General features: G+C 40.3%; 1 protein-coding gene across 1 annotated transcript in view; it reads right to left on the bottom strand.

Annotated features, from left to right (window-relative positions):
* LOC124156027 overlaps positions 1–24,229 on the bottom strand; it is a 346,266-nt gene that overhangs the window by 177,926 nt on the left and 144,111 nt on the right. Inside the window, exon 3 of the mRNA XM_046530314.1 lies at positions 5,736–10,082. Within this exon, the coding sequence (XP_046386270.1) occupies positions 5,736–8,693 (2,958 nt within the window). The 5' untranslated portion in view covers positions 8,694–10,082. The remainder of the gene's footprint in view (positions 1–5,735; positions 10,083–24,229) is intronic.

The following is a 24,229-nucleotide window of genomic DNA, read 5'->3' as shown; positions in this document are numbered from 1 at the left end:
AGTTTAGTGAAATTCAGTTGGGATGAACGCCTCCGCCCACGAATATTTCACAGCGTTGAGGCATTTTCCGGTCGAAATTCATGACACGATGGTGTGAAAATGATGCGACTCATCTAAATTTTTGTATTTTTCTGCCTATTGTTCTGCATTATTTGCCACGGTCACTTCAAAATAGTTCGCATGGGAAGGGTTGCTGTTTTGCTGGAGTAATCATCTTTAACAGGCTCACTTGACTAAAAATATCACAATATGAAATTAGCCGTGAATTAAACTTTATTTACGTAGAAATTTAGTCAATACAAATTTGAAAGTTCATCTGACTTGAAGGTATGAAACTTGTTCGACTCTTCAAAATTTATCTTTTTTCCTGCCTATTCTTCTCTATTATATATCGAGATAACTTCAAAATAGTTCGCATGGTAAGCATAACTGTTTTACTGGAGTAATGCTTACCATGTTATCTTTCACAGACTCACTTGACTATAAATATCACAATATTTCAGGCTCAATGGTGCTGTAAAAATAACAAGTGTTTCCTGCACTATGAAATTTGCAGTAAATTAAAGTATTTTTGCATTGAAATTTATTCAAAACAACTTTGAAAAGTTTATTCTCAACTTTGCCTGTTGTTTGAACGCCATGAGGATTTTTCTCATATGCAGTACCAATTTCACAGATTTCGTTAAGAATACATTGAAATACCATTCTATGCTAATGACATGTTATGCGAAGAAGTAAATTGCATAAATTTTTTCAGAAGCGACCCTGTTTTTAAACATAGCCTCCTCGAACGGAATCTTGGGCAATGTGTCTACCCTAATGTATATAATTCGCTGTTACCAATAATGCTGACAGGTTTGTGCCAATATATGTTAAAGCTTATGCATTATGTATAACCGACTCAAGCGCTCGGAGAGAATAAATGAGTCACCGTAAAGGGCTTTATCGTCGACATGTTTGATAATCTCCATAATTATGGCCTGGTTTGGGCATTACAAAGTGGCAGAAAAGTGTCTGGATGTGGCCAAAGATTGTTAATATCAGGCTTGCAAGGGAAGGGTGAAATTTTCGAGAGTTTTTGTTAATAGTTTCCTCTATCATTGGAGGATTTTTGGATGGAGATGAAATTCAATAATTAGCTTGCAGGTGTTGTCGTCATCACATATAATTACTGGTCAATACACATAATATTATGGTTGAAATATTTTGAGACGAGTTAATTGAGAGGGTATTTGCAAACAGTTTTCAGGTATCATGAGAACCAATTAAGGTGATTTGGGTATTGTCATTATGCTCTTCTAAAAAGGGAAATAGTTTAAAACTTGCTACGTACTTGCCATACGATGTTAGGAGGTAAAAAAAACGCGGCATGTACTATAAACCAAAAGCGAGGTGGGAGTTTTTGGAGTCAAGGATTGCACACCTTATTTTTCGTCATTTTTATGATAATTTTGGAAAAATCAATGCAAAACCACCCTCGATCATCCTTGCAAAGACAGCATCAAATGTGTTGTTCAAAATAATATTCCACGTAGAGTGTGCATCGAGCTAATTGCATTTCGAAAGTCGCGTAACCTATTGCAAATCACGACACAGTCATTACCCTCAGAGCACGTACCCAATTCCCCTCCTTTGGTCTCGTCACCATTTGCCTCCCACCTCCTCCGCACTCTTTTTAAAGTCGCTGTCGGCACTAAAAACCTGAACTAGTTGTTGCATAAGATTCCTTTTTTAGAGTCACAGCAGTCAATGGAATTTTTCTTTCTATTACTTTCGTCTTCGTTCCGCTCCATCGCGGACGGTGATCATTCGCGTGTTAAAAAGTGTCCCCCGAGCACCTTTGCCGATCACGGAATTTCACCTAATTTATCAAAAGGTGCTGAATTATGACAAAATTTTCTTAAAAACTCGCCAACCATTAGGAATAGCACACTCTTTTTATCTCAGCGACAGTTCATGATGCGTTTTAGGTGGTTATATTTTTTTCCATTTTTTATACAATAGAGAGCTTTTAGAGGGCCTTGGTTGTTACTGATTCATAGCTCAAATGCGCACGATGTTTCTTATAGGATGTATTTTGGTCGTATGCCTTGAATAATTCATTTTATTTCGGATAAGCTACTGGTAACGCTTAAATTTTGGAAAAATATTTCAGCAATTAATATATCTCCGGGGGTAGATTGAAGGTCCTGCTCTATCAATGTATACCTAAAATGACGCGAGCTGTAAGTATTGCATTAAGCTAGGTCAAGTCTTCTATGATACCACAATTCAAGGTTCTATGATAATACTTGAGTTACTAATGATAACTAAATATACAATCTGTTATTTTACGTGGAAATGATAACCGTAGGAATGAAATTTACTGTAAGAGTTCAAGAAAATCTTTAAGTACTCTTATTGCTTGGTTTCATGCCCATGATGCCTTTTTTGGAGAGAATTTTTATCAAGGTGCCAGATTATAGCTCTGTGACATCGAGATTTAAAATTCATAAAATAAATTGCCGTGGCTAAGTGAAAAGTTATTCATCATGTTCATTGGGAATTTCCGAATTCAAAACTCGAAGTCATTCCGAACTGAAATATTTCTCGTGCATAATGATGACAGTCGTCGAGGATATTTTGGAATTAATTTTCACAGTAAGGGTGATTCATGATATAAATTGTGGAATAGAGGATCATTAGGGAATAAAGATGTATATTCACTTTTGGAGTTCTAACGTTTAAAATTGAAGAATTTTGACACATATTTTCATAAAATTTGCAAAAGAATTACGTCAGCGAACTAATTATTCTGTTTTTTATTCAAATAACGCCCTCATTTATAGTCAATTCAATCGAAAATCCGGAAGCTTTCGATTTTGTTGATTGGTTGAATAAATCACGAGAAAAGAGTGAATGTATTCAATGTATAGTGAATGGATAGTCTAGTCTATAAGCATTTATTTTGAAGTGTTGGGTAGTGATTTTTAACACTCTTGGGTTCTTATACTGCTTCTTGCCCGTTTCACCGTCTCCGTATTACCTGGAGCCAATTGTCAGACTATGCTAACAGCGGAGTGTCGATCCTCCTTTCCTTTGAAAATAATTTTGGCTGCTATTGATTCAAGTTGGACAAAAAAATTATCCCGATCTCTTGAGGCGAGGTCTCGGGCGAAATAACTCCCTCTCCCGGATGTTGATCTTTATCGTGCGCCACCCCGAATATGATTTTCACGTATGACAGAAACAAGCATGAAAATGACGTGTATAATTTGTTATGATACGCATGGAGTGCTTTGAGAAAAATAAAAAAAAACTTTGGGTAAAAAATGTCTGAATAAATTAAGACGTGTTTTAAATATTTACTTTCTAAATTTACAAACATCTAGATTCTTACCTACGTATTTAGATATCAGTTGTAATTTTCGGGGTAGTAAATTTTATTTACATAATTTCCTAGGTAAATAAATGATTCTGCATATTAGAAAGCCGAATGCAGCAAATTCTTTACTTTTAAAATCGTTTGTAAGGACTGAAAGGTGGCTTAAATTTAATTAATGCTATATATTTAGGTACTAAGTACCCTCGAGTCAAAATTGTTTGCTTATAAATTTTCAAGTTTTTTTTAATGTCAAGGATATTTGACCTTGAAGGCTAAAGATCACTCTGGGAAAAGCCAATGGTGTTTCGTTTAAATCGAGAGTTTGTTCTTTATCCTGAGGCACTTGCGATTGCTTTAAGAAGATCTGTTGGCACATGAAGGTGCCCTACTATTTTCAGCTAGGGTGTCCAGTAACTTACGCTGCATTCCCAGAGATTTTAAACTTTATCGTCAATGTGCAAAGAATATTAATTTATCCGCAGCAAACCTTGCTCAGTTGCTCGCATGTTAAATGCAAAATGTGCGTAAGTAAAACCATTGACCTTGCTGAAGAACATCCATGAACTCAATGACTATTCATGATCATTAGTGTGTTGCCGAGGAATCCCAAGTTTGGGTGTATATTTGCACGCCAAGTTCTTTGTTGCTGAGAATTAAAATCAAAGGCGCTTACAAGTCGCATAATTCTCTTTTACGATTCACAAGTCTACGCTCTCGGTAAAGGGTTCACTATCAATTCTAATCCGGTATAACTAGTTATGTAAATTTAAATATCAACTCTGCGTTTACTTCGTTGTTTTAATAATGAATCTGTTGCTGCGACCCGGATAGAATGTTCCTGACCTTGTTCGTTTGTGGCTGCTTATTTTCCTAACTCGTGATTCGCGAATTTCATTAAAGCTAGTTTCAATGGTATAAAAACCGTTTCTCTAATGTAAGTTTCATAAATATCTCACTATTGACAAACGACATGGGACTTGCGAGGAAAATGTTCGCTTCGGATGAATGATGAGGGAGATATTTTTAGCCTCCCTGTTAATTGTATGTCCGAAATATTGCTCGTTAAAATTCCCAAGTCAATGTAAAATTATGTATTTTCTTCGACTCACTTCGCTTGTTATGAGAGTTTATTATTTCTAACCTAGCAGGGATTACGCTATTTTTATCATCCCAGGACCTCTGTAGGCGAAAAATATAATTCAAAGAAACCTATTTTCATAGAGATATAAACTGTAATACGGCGTCATTAAATGTGAAATATATCTGAGACATATAATCTATTTCATTTAATGACTTTCCAAGGATCTGACATGAGTACCTGTATGAATTAAGCTTAGTAAATAAAATGTAGACAGTGCACGCCATGAGGTTACGGCAGGAATTTATGTCTAGAAATTTTTAATATTGAGGAACAAAATTCATGTGCTAGGGTGCTTATAAAACTTACTCCACTTTAAGACAGTTAATCAGTTGTTAAGTTTTGAATATATTCGTGAATAAAATCGTACCTCTTTATTAACTCTGAGATAGAATTTTACAAAGAAAATTAATAATACATAACCGAATCAAATTTTGAAATCAATAAAGGTTAATTTAGTCTAAATCAAAAGTACCAATCACCCGCAATGCCATTTAAAACAATATTTCCATTTAGTAGCAGTATTCTTCAACTCTTTTGCGCAAGAAATAGAGTTTTATAAGTGTAGGTAATTCTATTTATCTCGACTTCGTACTGTTAACAGCTACGTAATTGTGTCAGAAGCGATTGCTTATCGAATTCACGGGTATACATGTTAATTTTATTTCTTATAGAAAGTGATGCACAAGCGAAAAATAGAGATCTTTTACCTTACTTTCTCAAAGTTCAGATCCAAAAAATAAAGATGGACCACAGGTCCTATTGGGGTAGTACCTGTAGCTTACTGATCGTATGTTTCCACCATCATATCGTTCCTTTGGTACTTCATCTTTTTGCATCATTTTGATACACCTAAGCTAACTTTGTCCTATCTAATAATATAAATTGATTGTTGAAAAGTTAAAATACGCCCAGTGTTGTTGCGTATCAAAATGATCTATAAAGAACAACTTAACAAATTACGTACAAAGTTTATAAAACAGATTCCGAAGAAAATTTTCCAAGTTAATTACGTAACTATGACGCACCAAGATCAATGTTAAAATTTATCGAACTATGCTTAAAGATTTTTCCTCCCGTAGTTACAGGAATGTAAAACGTGCTGAATTTTTAACAATATTAAATATGAACCTGCCAAAATTAGGGATTTTACCAAGGTTACTACTCACAATAAGTTAATTTTATTTAGCATGACGCATTTGAAAGGAATAATTGAATTTTCTCGGTACTCACCCTTCTCTCTTCTGCTGATGTATAGCCGTCTGCGCGGTCCTTCCTCCTATCGTACGTAGATTTATGGTAATCCCCTGTTGCACCGCCTTTTTCCTCCGTCGTCTCCTTCGCACAACTGCCACTCTTTCTGGAGAAGAATTGCCTAAATCCTCTCTTTTTCTTCTCCTCTCCCTCTTTCTCTCCTTTCTTTACTTTTCCCTTCTTATCCACCACAATAGGGTCCTCCTCTTCTTTTACAGTCGACGTAGTCTTCTTCTTCAAGGTAGTCTCTCCTTTTTTCTGGTAACGCCTACTACTCGTTGTGACCATGTGGTTGTTGTTGCGCTCGTCATAGTCATCAATGTCTGACTGACTGCCATCTTTGCCATTAACCTTCTGCTCCTCCTCTTCCAAGTCTTCTAGGCGTCCTTTCCCCTTATCTTTCCCACTCCTGGGACGTCTGTAATGGCCATCATCAACATCCTGAGGGTGACCGTTTCTCTCGTCAATTTCTTCCTCCTCTTCCTCCTCGTATCCCTCTGAGGTTCTGCGCCGCCTCCGCCGGCGTTCCCTATGGTAGTGGCTCTCAACTTTTGATTCCTCGACGACAAGTTTTTGGTCGTGTCCACTGTGCTTTTCGTCTGCAGAGGGTGCCCAATGCCGTATCAAAACGGACGATGTTGGGAGGTCCGCATCTCTTCTTTTGTCCGCTGCGCGCACTAAACGGGTGGAGACCATGGATGATGATGTCACGTTTCCACTTTTGCTGTTGTTGTTGTTGACTGTAGTTGTCGTGGAACCACTCCCCCTGCGCTTATCCTGGAGGGTCGTGCTGTCCTCTGGACTGGCACCGTAGTAAAAGAAACGATCCTTTGAACCACCGAGTCCCGGACTGTCGTTGGTTATCGTAACCCGCGAGATGTTGTTACAGCTACCACCTATCTGAGCCGATCGGAGGTTCGGTCCTCCGTTCATCACAATTTTGGCGGTCACACCCTCACCCACAGTCACTTTTTCTCCCGTTTTGGGCCTCCTCCTGCCGGAACCACCCACACCAGAGTCGTTTTCGATGCCCGAGTCGAAAAGATCCTTTCTGTTGTACGCGAGGCCCTTGCCGAAGTGATCCGTCTTGTTGAGGCCATAGTCTAAGCTTCCTCGACGATAGGTGCGGTCAGCAAGATCGTCCTCATCGTCTTCGTCGAACCTTCTGTAGTTTTCTATCCTGCGTGGATCGGAGCTTTTCTGAAACGGCTTGGCATTTCGGCGGGACCTGTAGTCCCCGTCGATGTAATCCACTTTGCCGGAGTCGGCCGCCCTGGAGGACGTGGTCCGGTGGTGGTGGCTGTAATATGAGGAAGATGTCACTCCTCCCGCCCCCACTCCACCCCCGCCGATCCTCATCATGTCCCCGGCGATACCCTCGTCCTCCTCCTCCTCCTCTCCCTTCGTCTTCGTCTCCTCCTCGTAGTCTTCCTCCTCTTCGTCCTCTTCTTCGCCTTCCGAACCGAGACGCTTCCTCCCTTTGGGGCGCGAGTATATCCGTCCTGCACCCTCCGCTGCAACAACGACCGGCACCTTCTCCACTCGCTGATGATTCAGCACTGAGGTGTGGACAGTTCTCTTGACTCCACCGCCCCCGGTTCTCGAGGACGACCCACCCCCTTCACCGCCTCCTCCACCATCCCGCCCACTGACCACCACCTGAGCGTAGATTACCTCTTTCCCTCCGCGTGGGACTCGCTGATCGAGGCCGCCTATGCCGTCCAAGTCAACCCCGTTCCTCGGATGGGAGGACGACTTGGGTAAAGTGGCCTGCACGCTGCTCGGGTCCGTATAAGAGAAGGGCCGGTTGTTGTTGTGATTCACAATATAGTCGTCCGCACCATATGCGTCCATGAGCGTGGTCGCGTAACCCCTCCCGACCACCGGAGGGGGACCCTTAGGTCGCCTGGTTGTGGTGCTCAGTTGCTGCGCCAGTCCCGTGACGGTGCCCCGCGTGAGTGGCGGGCGGTCCGCCGGCATCTGACTACTGTGCACCATTCTGCCACCCGTTGAAGTCTCAACGCAGTGCGCTAAAGTCTCCTCCTCGTCCTCGTCCCTGAAGTCCTCCCTGGTCAGCGAGTCGAGGCTGCTCTCGTCGCGACCGCTGCTGCGGAGCAACGAGTCCCCGCTGGCTCCGCCGTCTTCCGCCGCCGGGATGCTGCGACTCTCTCCGCCGCCCGTGGACCGCGCGCTGAAATAATCTCCGGCTGTTGCGGAGGCTGGCCCTGCTATCACGGGAGTCGTGGCCTCTATGATCGGGGAGAGAGCTTTCTTCTTTCGCCGTTCCCTCGGCGGCCTCTCGAGGGAGGAGTAGTCGGTCGTGCTTGCCCCTCCGCCTTCCTCGGCGCTGCTGAACGTCACCACGGCGGGGAGCGGGGCCCCGGCCGGTAGGGGAGGGGAGATGTGGAGTCGAGGGGGAGGCTGGGCGCGCCGCTGCTGTTTCCTCCGGCCAAGGAGCAGGAGGGGGACCGCGGTGGCGGCCTTGCCCCCGCCGGCCCCCGTCCCTTTGGGCAAGGGGAGGGTCGTGCAGGTGACCCTGTCGGCCTCGCGCAGGACTTTCCTCGCCTCCTTGGCCAATGCCTGGCGGGAGTGTGGCGGATCCAGACGGCGGACCAGGCCTGCGGAGGGGTCTGGGGGCGGGGAAGGCGAGGGGGCGGCGCGGTGGTGGTGCCGACGCTTGAAGGATCCGCTCCCGAAGCGTCCCCGCTCGCCCAGGTACGAGGGGATCCGCTTGACCCTAACGTCCCGGTGGAAGGAGACCCTCTTGCTGCCGCTGGCTGTTGTGGCGACAGTGGCGGAGGACGAGGACCCGGTGGACGTCACGGAGCGGCGGGAGCGCAGGGAGGAGGACCTGCGGAGGAGCGGGAGCGGTGGGCGTCGGCCGACGAGGAGTCTGCTGCTGCTGGGCAGGGCAGCCGTGCTCTGAGGGTCGTGCATCCTGCAGTCCCGGGCATTTCTCCAGCGGGGGGAATTATAAAACTCAACGCGGCATCACCAATGCCTTCGTATCCTCAACGACGTTGAGCATTTAATATTTCCCCATCATTTTACCCTTTTCCACCCGCGTCGTATCCGCAAAAATCCTTTATTTTCCCGTATAGGAGAAGTGTCTGTATTTTCTTTTTGCAGATGTCCTCGCAGGGTGGGAATCTTTATCCGTCGGGAAGGGATTTCAGCACGATCCCTTCGAGTCTTTCAGGGGTTGTTTTGTGTCTCGATCGTGAGAGAGGATGATGACTTTCTTTCCCTCTCTTTATGTGTGTCCCCTTTCCTCCTCTTCGTGATTCCGGAAAAAAAACCCGACTGGCGAGTTACGCACCCACACTTAATTCCCGTGTGTGTCCGTGGCGGCTCATGCGACGGGGTAGTTTTCCTTACTTGTTATTTCCCCTTTCTCGTCGTACCCTTTTCGCCTCCCTTGAGCGAGCTTCTTGGAAATTCCTCCGCGCAGAGAGACGCTATATCTCTTCTACTCCCTTATGTTGTGTCCCTTCGTAGTCACGTAGCTGGTATTCCTTCCCCTCAATTCCCTTCCCCGCCACGTTTCAACCCACTCATCCGATTGCGTACTTTTAAATGTGCACACTGTAGCACTAGAAAACACTCGCGAACAAAGGCAGCAAAACAAATTCTAAATCTTACACCCAGAATTTGTTATTAAATTGTATTATAGTTCTTCTTTCCGCAAGTTTTTCTCCCAAAACTGTATTTTACGCCTCTTATTTCTGCTTTATTCCCTCCTATTGATTAATTAAAAAAAATTTTCCATATATTAATCTTCCTTGATTCACCAAATCTTCTCTTTGCCACTTTCTTTATCCTTTCTTTTTGAGTTTAAAAACTTTTAACGCTTCATTTTCATATGTGCTCACTATTAGCATGAGATTTCCTATTGTATTTTATATTTTTCAGCCTTATCAAAACTTTTTACCTCATTTTTTGTTTTAAATCGACTTATTTTGTCCTATCCTCACTCCTCAATCACCCTTTCACTTTGACGTTTTCTCCTATTTTCTTTTTACTATTGTTTCTATTTAACTTAAAATTTTTTCACACCTCTTCTCCTTTCTTTTCTTCCTCTTCACATTTCCTTCCGTTCACATGTCGCTCCTCTTCCGTTCCTTTCTCCCTCTACTTCTCACACTTGCTGTTTCCCCTCTCCTTATGATACACCTCCACACTTGTAAGTTCACATGCGCACCACCTACCCCTTCCTCCTTTCTGCGAAGACGAGGAGTACGACGAGAGAGAGAGAGATCGGGGCGGTGACGTCACGATCCTGCTGTGGTCTGCCTCGCCTTACATGGAGAGAGCTACCTGGGGGACCTGCAAAGAGGAGAGAGAGAGAAAAATATAAAGATTGGGACTCTCTCGAAAAAAGGAAGGGAAAGAGTAACAGGAGGGGGGTTTGAGAGGGCTTGGGGAATGGGACCTTTGGAGTCTTTAAATGTGTGGAGTGTTTCCGAAGTTTGAGTCTATTGATCGGTGCAATTAAACTGTTTTCGGAGATATTGAAAATCGATTATGTGATGGCGGTTTAGGATGTCAGTGGTAGGCATCCGGTTCTTTCTTTCTGATTGGCCATATTCAGCTATTGCAGTTTCTTGAGATTCAAAGGCGTTTTATAAGTTTTCGTGCGATTTTTAGTCGCAGACGCTCGGTGGTCAGTCGATAATAATTAAAAGAGTCTACCCACAATCGGTAGTGGGTTTCATCATGTAATCATGTAAACATGCATGATGGTTATTGATAATGATCCTCGATATCCATTAATCTTCGATCATAGACGTAAGCAGGTATGTCCATTCCATTCACCAAAGAGTTAGCTGATTCTAAAACCGATCCAGATGGATGCCGACATAATGTATATTTTGTCGCCTATCCATGGTGTGGCTCATAGCTAGTTGTATCTGGTGACCTTTGCACGGAACGGCTCATAAGGTGTGTAACGCTTGTGGTCAATTACTTGCTCCTTATAACACCTCATACGCGTGCGCTAGAACATGGATACGGTAGTTGCCTGCGCAGAAGCTGCGCAAAGCCAAAAGTCCATTGTTCAATTCCCGGTCCAGGAGAAGTTTTCACTCGTGGCAATTCATGTAAACGCATCTAATGCTAACATGAGTGAGAGGAATTCCAAAGGCACAAAATCGTCAATCGAATTAACGTTGTTGGGGTACCAGGAGGAAATTACGTGGGCTAAGGTGCATGTGAGAGAAGTGGAGAAATATGTGTGTGAGTCGCCGTGGGGAGGGGAAATGTGGTGTGGAGTGAGGAGGAAAGTTTTGCTGGAGGTCGTGCGGAGGTGGGAGATGGTGTGTGTGTAGGAAATGTGAGGAGGAGGAGGAAGGGAAGGAGGGAGAGGGGAGGAGAAGGATCTGGGTGGGCGGTGGGCAATGGGTGAGGGTAAAGTTGCAAGCATAGTTGAAAGCAGGATTGGGGTTTCCTGGGAGGGAAACAGAAAGAATTATCTAGCAAGGTGTCACTAGGGACTGTGAAGCAGTAAAGATTTCTCGGGTTGTGCACCGGGTTTGGTCCTCCATATCTCCTTCCAACGTTTCGAAAAGCAACTTGCACATCATCTTCAAAGATTCAGGAATCCATGGGATTCCTTTTACCAGACATTAAGTCACTAGGAATGTTCCCATATATTTATTTCGGGACTAGTGCAATACAGTTCAACTACTCCCTTCAAATGATTAAAGAGAAAAATCCCATTGAGAGAATTATTCCTACTGGAGAAAAATTTAAATTCAAATTCACAAAAACTTAAATGCAAATGACTATATGCTAAGCCAGTTTAGAGTCGGTAGTGCGCAATATTTTTGAGTAAGTAATTATTTCAATGAATATCAGGACTCTTATCTACGCACATGTTGGCCATTCTCAGAGTCAAATTCTTAGTCCACAATAAAGTTCAGAAAGCTTAGGTAAAATCTGAGGAGAAAATCGCACTCGCTAGGGAGTAAAAATCGCACTTTCTTCACCCGGATTTGATTCGCAGCGCTGAGCTACTATTCACCCCCTGGGCCGCTACGTTCGTCACAGAAATTGCCACTTAATCATCTTTACTAAACACATTGAATCAAATCTTCTCGGTTCCTTGTCCCATCTTAAACAAGGTAAGCCCGGTCTAAGGTAAGGCAGTCACAGGGTAAATATTAAGAAAAATAGATTTTAATGCCTGTGTGGGAGAGGAAAAATATACTCTTAATTATTTTTCAGAGCTATGAGGGTATTTTTAGCGAAATACTGATCGCTCTGTAGTTTGCCGATAATCATATCACATTTTTGATTAAAACGACCAGAGAAGGCTGCGCTTAACATAGACTGCAAATGCATTTATTGACAAGATGTAATTATTCACCCTGTGCATTAAACATAATTTCAGTAATTTTCTATAATTTTTCTGGGATACCGATCTTACTGTGTACATGCTCTTTGAAGAAAAGTGTCTACTAAAATTCGAAGACTAATCCCAACTCAATCTTCTCTACTTTTTTAGCATTCTTCTCTCCTGGAAATGCTGACATCAGCATCCGCTCAGTATCCTTTCTTACCATCCAATCTGTCTCTCTATTCGTGAGCTAATGGCAGCATGTTATTACATTACTCTCGCCTCTTAAAATTTCATATTATTATTTCATTGTTGTTAAGTATCAAAAGCTTTTACTTAAAAAAAAACAAAATTTCAATTTACTGATTTTCTTCTCATCAAAGCGGGAACAAAGGTAAAATTATTCTTTCATTTCCTGAATTTATCAGTGGCATAACGGCCTTGGAGATTATCTTGTTTGCGCTGAAGGAAAGGCACAGTTTCAAAAATATTCTTTCAAACTTCAAGGCTAGTCCTCTAATTTATGAAGTCTAAAAACGCACGGAAATTTATATTTCTCTATTTTATGGATTATATAACTGCATTCCTAGCTGCGCTTATGGCATGGCAAATAATGATGCACGCCATAAGAGAAATATTTTTCACCGATGGACAGCTGTAAGACGTCCAGAAATACGATAATCTATCTACTCAAGTCAGGCTGATGGAAACAAAACGACTGAACACGGAGATGGAGGAGCAGAACCACATCTTCGGCCTTTAATTTCTCAGACGCCCTTACAAGTCTAGTCCGCAAAAACACTAGCACCGCCTAGCATTCCGAACCGACTCCAATTACGAGCTACTAGTCAGATGAACTTGAGCGCATGGGCAGATAGCATCGCGGACGCTAGGCGGGAAAAAATAGCAAACGCGGCCGATCGGGAAACCAAGCAACGGCTTGTATCGGCAAAGGGTGTGTAACGGCGAGGATAGCGCTTAGTAATAATGATTTACAGCCCAGAGAGTCCCTTAAGTAAGGTTGGATATTCACCAGTAGGCCCTCAAGGTAGGGAGTGCAACGTGATCAAAACTTCCCAACCTCCCATGTTACTTACTATCCTGCCGAGAGGAGTTGGATTTCTTTCTTCAAAACGATAGCGCAGTTGGTGGGTAGGCAGATAGGCTTACCCACCCCGTTAATTCAGAGTGGACTCCTCGGGGACTGTTTATCGCGACTGTATAGAGAGCTACGATCCCATCTTGTCTTCTGGCATAATGTGGACTTGAATATCTACAAAACGAAGGAACAGCGGGTAAAGAGGTTCTGGAAGCACGAGCGAAAGACGCGGAGTCATATAAGATGGGAATACTTAGGGTTTTATTCCAGTTCGACCGCATCTTAAGATATTCATGCATTCCGAAGCAAGTTCCTCTCTCCCGCTGGGGAAGGAAGAAGAAGTCGTCGTCTGTGGAAGGGAAGGGCGAGGGAAGACAAAAGGAAAGATATTCTTTTTTACTTCTTTTATGCGATTCCTCTCTCTCTGGAAACCCAATGCAAGCGGCTCGATAAAAATAATAGCCTCTTACAGGGATCTCGAAGGTGCATAAGGGTTGTGTCTTGAGACTTGGCGGGTATCGAGCTTTGGTAGGGTTGCTTCGGAATGTTTGCCGTGCGGGAAGGTAGGGGGCGTTGCGTGGAGGATTTAATACTCCATCTCTTTTACCGTGGAAGGGATCGTAGGGAAACTTGGTCTTTTCATCTTTTTCGATCGGAGGGCTTTCGCGTTGCGTTTCCGGGTAATGGGGAATGGGATACTCAGGCGTCTCGGTACCTTGTAGCCCATGCTACATACATTCTTTCTCCATTCCTTTCTCAAGGAGAAACTTTTGCATTATTTGAACAAATTAAACTAATTTATCATTAAGTAATCGGATTATTCTCACGTATTTATTATGTATGGGCATTGAGATTATATTGTCACATATTTATTGGCATGGTATTTGAAGGAGGCGACCGACAGCTGAGGTAATTTGCGTCATAAGGGAATACTATGGACGGAGGGGAGAAGAGAAATCCGATATATGCATGCCCACAGATGTATTATTTATATTATAGTAAACAAATGATTTAAGTGGCCTCATAAATGTAAATGCATCTTCAGCATTTAAAATTATTCCAGCATGATAGAAAACCTCGCTTGACATGAGGCTACAAAATAATCGAATGTGTTCTTTGACGTAAAAATTATCGTATTCCTTAATATATTTTAAAATGCTGAAAAATCCTACAGTCGCTTTAAATTTGGTATCGCCAATGTTAAATTATCGTCATAATTGCGTTAAAAATGTGTCGCTCGTGGATAACCTTCTCTTTCCATGCGTTTGAAAAAGATTGCAAACATGAAAAAAAAACTTATAATACGTTCGAGATTTTTTCGCAACTTTTTCTCAAAATTGTTTTCATATCAACTCAAAAGGTCACCATTCAAGTAAACGGGTTTACCGTTTCTTAAGTAATAAAAATGAAAAGGCGTAAAACATATCAGCTTCGAGGCTATGGTAATCACAAATATAGATAAATTTGTTATTTTCATTAAATTTTTAACAGTGCATTGAGGCCTTCATTTATCTCTATGAAGTTTGAGTTTAATATTTACTTTATTTTTCTATAATTCTCCCATAACATAGATATTTCAAGTAATCAATAAATCAGGGGAAGTGCATAATGCGTTAATAATAGTTGCGCAAGTCTGAGGTTATAACTTCTACTTTAAATATAAAATTGGCAAAAGGGTTATAGTAAAAGCATATGGGAATGAAGACAGATAAAATTGACCTTTCAAAAACATTTCCAAAAACAACTGCTAACCGGTTTTTTGACTCTACTTTATGATTCAATTATCAGTTACAAGATTTGTGTTCTTTACTGAGGCTTTTTATACTTCTTGAAATAAGCACCGTTATTAAATTGCATTCTTCCATATTTTAAGAGGATTTTAAGTTCTACTTTTTCTCCAAGTTTTCATTATTTATCTCAATTTCTGACATATCTAATTTTTGTGCCTTAGATTTGTAGCTTTCCTTATTTCAGCTTTAAAAGAAATACGGCGAATAATAACCCTGATTCATATAAATTTCAGCGTACTTAACGTCACTGCCTCTGCAGCATCGCTCTTCAACTGAGGCGAGCACCCTACCTATACATTTTAATAGCAATATTACTTAAGCATCACGTTTCCAATTTCCGTCATTTGAAACGAGATTATTCTTACATCACGCCGCGTTTTCCGTGCGATGTTACTTCGGTTTATGGGTCATATGGGTGATTGCACGATGGAGAGCAAAGATTGCGAAAAGACCAATCCCCTTGTCTCTGGAAAATCTCGCTTTCCGTATCAGCGGTGCCATTAAATGGGTGAGATAAAATGTCAGTGATCCCGTCGGCTGAGCTGTTTTCCATCGGAGAAGAGAGAGAGCGGGCGGTCAAAGTAAGAGGTGACATCAAAGGCCCTATACCACGAAAAGTGCAGCCGGGTCTCGAGACGGTAGTCGAGAGGAAAGTCACCCTTTCATTGCGTCGTTCGGTCTGAGTGACGATCTATTTCGAGCGATGCGATGTGAATGGATTGCATCGTGCGAAAATCGTGTAATCAAGCGGCAGTTATGTTTTCACGATTCGGTAAAGAGTAAACATTAAAGGTGAATACGGAAGGGGATTTAAAAAATAATGTGCACCTAAAGACAAAAATGGAACTCAGAAATGAACCCAATGTATGGAAATTTTATAGCTTAAATCCATTTCATGGAAAATTATAAGCCTCAGTGAAAAAAGTTCGAATGGATATTGAACTATTAAGAATTTACTATCTACTCGACCCATTGTTAGCCGTTTTTCGAATTAAGCCGCGGCGAAAAAAATTATTTTATCAAAAAAAAGGGATATAATATTTAGTATATTTTTTATCAGCTTGGCACCTCTTCTAATCTAAAAAAAATGACTAAGAAATAAAATCATTTCAGTGATGTTTTCACTGAGAAGTATATAATTAGAAAATATAATCGTTATTTCCTAAATCAAAAGTGAAAAAAATCATATTTGGCCAGCTTTTTTCGATTTCAGAACACTGTTCACCGCAGCCATCATCTCACGATATACTCATAGTCATTTAGTGGTAAAGGACAAACCTCTAGACTGCTGTTCGAAAGAGATAGTTGCAATTCATGTGGGCCCAACAGAGAAATCGGTTTAATGAAAGTTTTTACAAAAATATTCAAATTCATTCCCTATACATTAAACCCATTGTATGTTTTTGGATTACAATAAGGTACATTATTTCAACATTTAATCCTCATCTTTATATTTTTAGTTATCTTCTCATCTTCTCCAGCGTATTTTGCCTCCATTCGCCTTATTAGGTTGCTATCAACTCCGTTTAAGAGTAACGAGGTTTTAATTTCGTCACAATTCTTAAGCATTGGCACACCTTATTCCAGCTGATGTCAAAACGACAGGCATATGCTAATTATATTATATAAATCTGCAAACGTCATGCTAGACAAACTTGATTTTAATGATCGCATAATTATGCTTCATTGAAGGCATTAGTTTCAGTGCACGTACATTTACTTAAGTTTTTTTTAAGTTTGCTTAGTCTTTAATTTAATTTTTCCCTCTGGAGTAGTGTTCCACGAATATTATTGGACAGAGAATTCTACAGTTTGACCCCTAGAAGAATAACGCACAGAAAACAGTCGTTACGGCCTCAGCTGAAATAAGGTGTGTGTTGTCATCCACTTCGCATTTAAATGAGTTTTCGCTTAGTCGCTACTTGCGTCGCTGACAAGCAGAGCGATCCTAACTGGACAAAAAACCGAGCTGATAACCGAAATTTATATTCACGTTCCGAAAACCCATTAAGACATAACAGCAGAAAGTTTCTCGGGTTTTCCACCGGGTGATGTTTTCCATGTCTCCCGACGTTTCTAGCAGTGACTTGCTGTTCATCCTCAGAGTTCATTCGGAAGATCCCCTGAGGATGAACAGCAAGTCGCTGCTCGAATCGTCGGGAGACATGGAAAAAAACAACCGGTGGAAAACCCGATAAACTTTTCTGCACCTGATACGCCGGGAAAACCTAATATCATAAATACATAACTCTTTGAATGCAAGGATATTACTCTCGAATTGAAATATAATCAATTTAAATATTGATAGTAAATGGATTGCTAGGCAATCGTCGCCGCTCTGCGGGAATTTTTGAAATCGGAGTAAAATGCTCCGGCAGTGGCAACAAAAGTCATGTTTCAACGGGACGGTTTGGTTCCTTCCCTATTAGTTTCCCTTGTACTTCTCCATCAGGAGATAACCTCAAGTACCTCCATTTCCTCTCCGGAGAAATTTTTGCTTGTGTCCCAAAGGACAAAAATAAGAGAAGAGAGTGGTTGATGACCTACATAATGGCGATAAAAACTTTATCTATACTGTCAACGGGATATTTTCAACCTAAGTACACTCTTGAATCAGGGTTAGCGTAGGGTTTTATCGAGTTGCCACCTTTTTCTCGGATGCCCACCAAATTTAGGATGTATTACTTATTTCTCTTAGTAAACTACCCTAGAAATGTGTATGTTAGCCGGCCCATTGTAGGATTAAATACAAAGGATGGTGTCTATTCACGAGAATAAATACTGATTACGTTTCCACTACGGGAAAATAAGGATTATACGAGAAAGATGAGGCTTTTGGCAAGGTGATACGCTTATTTATTACTGCAATGCCAATAACGTTTGCGACATGTCAATGCAAAACCTAAAATTTTACTGGTTTTTGCAGTGGATCTCGGTTCAAAAACTCTAGTAAATGCAGCGTAAATATTAGTTGAAACTTATTCCTGTGTCTATCAAATACTTTTTTATAACCTTTTAACGATCATTAGACTCTCAACTCCGTCCGATTGGGGAAAACTAGGTAGGTTGCTAAGTAAATAGATAATATGGATTTTCAGTTAGCAATAGATCTATTAAATCTTACTGGATAATAAATAAACATTTAAAAACGTTCCTAATATAATTTTTATCAATCGCATAATTATTTACCTGCTTGCTTCTACTCCACGCATCGCGGTAGTGACGAAGCAAGCACTGTTTTTCAGGAAATCAGCCGCCATAAGGGAATCGACCAAAGGTAAACTGTCGTATTGTGCCTTTTCAAATTCCTCTTAAGTCAATTTGTCCTTAGAAAAACCACAACAAAGCTCGACGATAATTTATACTTTGATCTCTTGCAACCAAGGCTCTACTCTCTTACGAAGTTAATTGTGTACCGTGCGATGGCGTCAGAAGGCGTTTCAGGCCACGTGACTTCGAGCGACATTTCAGAACTTTTTATTAACATTTAATGTCGTTTGTGGAGTACGAGGAGAATTTTGGCTTGTGTATTTAGACTCCTGAGAAAATTTTCTTTTCAATGAGACTAAGTAGCATGATGAGCAAATTTCGTGCAAGTTTTCCATTACTTTTGGGTATAATATTATAGTTATTTAGATGACGGATAAAAAAGTGAATTAACTTATTTTTATTTTAAACCTGGCCTACCCTTGAGTCGATATATTGGCTCATGGCACTTTCCGGCGATGGAGCAAAAGCCGATACATCGGCCTGTGAACGTATTTACGGCGATGGTTGGACATTGGCCAGTTATGGAAGAGAGCGGGTGGCTGCGATGGTCTTCGTAGTTGGGCAGTGTCTGGTGAGGTGGCCTCCGGTGAAAGGACCGCCTTGTTGTCCTCCTAAAGGGGCACGGAAGAGCGATGGTTCGAGACTCGGGCAGTGCGACAGAGTCTCCCAGGCACGGCGAGGAAGGTGGGTGGCGAGAGGTGACGTCGTCGGTGCAGTGGGCAAAGGGGAAGGGAGCGGGCGATGCGGTTCTGTCGCTAAGTCCTTGTGTGCGAGAGGGCTCGTGTGGGTTTCTCCAGTGGGTGGGTGGAACTGGTTATTCCGCTAATACTGTCCGAGGGGGCCCAGAGGGGAGCGAGACGTTCGAGGAAAAAGTGCAGCGACGAAAGATATTTCAGGCTGGAAAAAATAGGGGAACGGGTTGATGGAGTCAAAATGCTCACGGATCTGCATCCAAGTGGCTCATAGATGGATAGAAAACGACTCCATTTTTGGATTTTTAAGAGCTATCCCGTCATAATGAGGGTTCTCAATAAACACAATGGTGTTAAATGATGATTAACAACATTCGTAAGTTTTCGCAGATTTTTTTATTTGGTGCGACGCGTTTCGACGCTAAGGCGTCATTCTCGAGTTTGAGAGACTCGCTTATCGTCATCCAGCATGAATTTTCACCAAGTGAAAGCCGAATTGAACGATTGCTATGGTGATAATTTTAGAATATAATTCATATTATTCTAAATTAATTTATCTTTCCTTCTACTTTTACACCGTAAATGTAAACAAAAGGATTAATGTAATTTCCAGATGATGCCATTAGGCGGCGAAAAATGTTAAAAAATAGTAGATAACGTGGATGACAGCGAAATGTAGTCTAAAATAAATCTCATTAACTCTTTGAAGTGAAGTCTTAAGCCGTTGAATATACTAAAATGCTCGGTAAAAGCAGTGTACATATTCAATAATTCATAGTGCTAAGGTCCTAAAATTGGTTCACTATATTCTTTCAATTGTTCATTTCCTAAGTTAGATCTTTCAGTCCCCTAATATTCTTGTTTATATATTCTTGTGTACTTATTTATCTGCTCCTGGTTCTTATTTATTCCTCGGGGAGCTTTTCCCTCTATTGAATTCCGCACATAATTGATGTGTGTTACGACACTGTGCACCCACCTTCTATAGAGTGTGGTGCTCAACAGTTCCCTTTCTTCACGGAAGGTAATTGCTATTGAAATGAGCAGTCGTAAAAATCGATAAAGAAGGCTAGTGATCAATGTATCTTTTCATAAATATGGAACAGTATCATATAGTCACATATAGATTTCTTTCTTTTCCATCACATCGTTTTTTGTTGTGATATCAATAACAGAATAATAATTTGTCCTCTCTTGAGCCCCAATTTAATTGGGTATCAATCGGAATTTTTGCACGTGGAAACACAAAGTATCTCCTCCATGATTATATACATCAACAAAAATCAATGTAGCGATTCTTTAGTAACCTTGTTTAGCATATTTGTTTGCTGTTCTCAGCAGTAAACGACTTGGTGCAATAAATCTCAATTCCTTAGCATCTAAAGCAATTTCAAGTAGGCCAAATAGAGAAATAAATCCTTGCCTTCATCAATTCCTTCCAGATTATTTAGTACGTTAGAATTATGTGGCGAACAAAGTCGATCATTGCTGGTCCTTGAACTAACAGGGGAAAACTTTGAAGCTGAAATCAGTTATGTATCGTGCTCATTATTAGCAGCCTTTCCTTAGGATATCATTACCTACATTTTCATTAGCCGTAATCAACAATGTTTTCGTTTTGCCTATATCACTGGTTTTATTTTGGTAGCAAGAATGCCATTTTAGTGGCAAAATAACTATTTCTCACATTTTATTGCATAATATCTTGCTAGAGTCCCAATATGATGGCTAGAACTTTGGTTCGATGAGTGTTAGTCACCTTACGTGACAAATTTATTTTCTCCTTCAAATCCTCTCCCAATCCTACGAGACTTCGATAGCGTCAATTATGCGTGTTGATGACGTCATATATTATAATTTATTTCGATGGTTTCATGACGCATCCATAATTTTATACAGACTTAAGAAATAACATTCATTGGTTGAAAGTCCATCAGGATGAGATAAACATTGACATTTCTGTGATCAATTTGTATGCTCAATCATCACATGAATACCTAACCACCCACTTCGGGCCTTTTTTCGTGAATGGCTAAAATGGAAGTTGTGGACTCATTGAAGATCCTTGACCAATTATATCCAACGACGCATGACTTCAAGTGCACGTACGCAATGCTGAATCGTATTTGGAAGGGATCTCTTCACAAAACATCCTTGAGCTGTTGGAGGAAAACCGATGACGAGCTGATCTCCTACGCAAATTTTAAATCCCTGAGACCAAAGCCCAAATACGCGTACTGGTAGTATATAATCATTTTTCCGAGTAAGAACTCGATGAGTGTGGAAAGAATGGAAAACAAGCAGGAAAATGGTGTGCCCGGAACTGAGGTTTTTTCATTCGAAAATTTTGTTTTTGAACTGCATGGAAGAAATCAGTCACGCGAGCAGTTACATTGATATGTCTGCCATATGATATTGACCCCTAAAAATATAGTTTAAACTGGAAATGTAATTCATATTTCTATTTGTTGAAATTATCCAACAATCTTTCGAGGTAGATTCCAAAGGGAGAATCTGCAAATTTATTCACGCCAGAAGTTCAATTTGCCATGGGAAAATCGTTTGGCTTAGCCAAAATGATTTGTAATTCATTTTAACGATTTTTTCAAGGTGAATTTCATTAATAGTGAGAATAGCTCAGCACTGTTGCGCACTAGGTCACTTGGTTTCTGCAGTACTTGGGAACCAAGAAGTAGTTAGATTTTCGTGGCCACACTTGAGAATTGAAAGCAAGGTCGTACACATGAAGACATTTTTGGTGAGATTAAACGATTGATGTCCTTAAAAACTGGGATTTTTTCTGAATACGTCACGGAGTAACTATTACGGAGACTTTTTAGGTTATAGTTACGCGAGAATGTGAAAAGATATGCCTTTACTGCCTGCTCCTTGCTGTGGAATGCGTTATGAAATTATCGTCTTGTAGTAGCTAATAATATTTTTGGTACATATTCTCTCTCAAACATTGCATTTTTGCCACTGATACATTCTGCTGGCTCAACATCAGGCATTTCATGGGGGTTTATGAATATAGTGACAGATTCGATTATCCATGCCAAATGAATGCAAAACGTGACAAGGGGGATTGGATATGTTCTATATTGAGCATGATGAGTGGAAAAAATAATATACGACTGCTAAATATTCCGTTGTGTTGAGAATTACCAATAAATATTTTATGATAGAAAATTAAGACTTTTGAGGAATTATATGAAATAAAATCTGAAATCCAGTTAATGAACGTAGCGGAAAGGTTTTTTTTCATTAGTAATTAACGATGGCTACGAATAATAGATGATTTAAGATTAATATAGCGAAAAAAGAATTTTTAATGTTAATTATAACAAATTTTTAGCGAATTTTTGATACGTAGTAAAGGTAAAAATGCGTTTTGCATAAAATTTTGCGTTAAAATGTATTAAAATGGGCGTTTTAAAATGATTTTGCGGTGGATACTAAATGAAATGCAAATGTAAAAAAACTTGTGACAATGTCAATTTATTTCGTTATTCATCATATTTTCACCAATGCTGCATCCTCTCTACAATTACATATTATAGCATATATTTTATATTCCATCTTATTGTTCCCTTATATAATTAGCATCGGTAGAAAATTTATTCTCTTTCGACTAAATCGTTCCATACCTAATAAGATTTATTGACGATAATATCGAAAATAATCCGTGATTTCTATCGTATTTCAATATATTTTAGACTACAGAGTGGTACAAATAACTTTAAAGCCGGCTCTCCGAATTGCGTGGGTTGAATTCGTAGTTTTTTCCTGCTGCGGAAGCCTTGTGCAGTTATGACGCACTATCCAGCTTCAACGCTCTTGGGCGTACTGGAGTGGGAGAGATATATGGGTTCCTACGTAGTGACAGTGTTATTCTTGTGAGTGATGGATTGAAAAACGAAAGTATGACAGGTTTTAGCGTCGTGGCGTTAAGCTTTACATTAATAATTGAACATAAAAAGGGTTGAGGTTACCTACAAGAGATTTTTTGTTTTTTAATTGTAAGAGATCGATTGTCAATCAGAAGTCAATGGTTGTGAATAGCAATCAATAGTACATTAATGCATTTTAAAGTAGAAATTTGTAACAAGACAATATGCCTGATCTACTCCAGTTTTTGAAGCAGTCAAGTATGTCTCTTTCCAATAAGTATTCAATTGAGACCTAATTTCATCGTATGCAGATTTATTAAAAGCGCATGCTTAGAAAGCAATTAGAAACATTATGCCAATACAGCTAACATAAATTCATTCATTTAATCGAAATCGGCGATATTGGTATTCTCAGCTTCTTCATTTAAAATTAATAATATACGTAAGTTAATGACTATCATATGAAGAATTTCCGTCAATAATATTAGTACTTCAGGCTAATATAAATACTGAATTTATTGATCATTCATCTCTTTAAAGGGTTTCAATTCAGCAGAAAAATAGCTATTGGCCGAGACCAAATGAATCCAATTTAAAACTAACGTTACTCGGTAAGTGAGTCACATAAGGAATTTTTCCCACGGATTTATGGGAATCTGAATACATTTCCATAAAATGGCGAGAGAAAATTATTAGAAGTGTGTTCTGAGAAATGACTTCTCTTTTTGTAACTGTTCAAGAGGCCGGACGACATTACCATTTGAATGAACCACTGTCTAACGCGACTTAGGAAGGAAGAGCTCGTTTAAATACGATTCTCCTTTTCAAACCGTGTGAAAACAAATAAGCCTATGCTGTTGTGGTGAAATGTTGGCTTATTGTTTTCCAAATGTACTGCTTGAGTTTATCTCCTCTTCAAACTCTCATAAAGACGCGGGCTCCTATGTCCATGTCACTGTATGCAAATTTTAATTGAGTTTTGAAATGTAGGGTAGTGTGAACTGGGAATGCCATGAGAATGTGCTATTTAAAGTTGAAATTCCAGAGTGAAAATGAAGAGCTCATCATGCAAAGAGAAATTTGCAAGTAGAGAGCAGTTTTGCATATTGATCAGCACTATCTGACTTACTTCCTTGGCCGAATATCATCTGATCACCTTTCAAGGAAACAGAAGGATATTTGAGGGCCTCTTTAAATTCTTATCCTAAATCAAATTCGACTTTATCCGTTGAAGACTATCTCAGTGCGAAATAAACAATATCTACTTACTAAATCTCTGCATTTTCATTAATCGATTAATTATTTTTACTTTGTATTTAATAGTGAAAGTTAAATCGGAGAGGTGTTATCTATCATAGCTTACTTCGAGAAATTTATATTAGAAGAGCACTAAAC

Source organism: Ischnura elegans, chromosome 3 (genome assembly GCF_921293095.1).
Source record: "Ischnura elegans chromosome 3, ioIscEleg1.1, whole genome shotgun sequence".
Classification (NCBI taxonomy): domain Eukaryota; kingdom Metazoa; phylum Arthropoda; class Insecta; order Odonata; family Coenagrionidae; genus Ischnura; species Ischnura elegans.
Note: the sequence above shows the minus strand (reverse complement) of the source record. Positions and strands in the feature narration are given on the sequence as shown.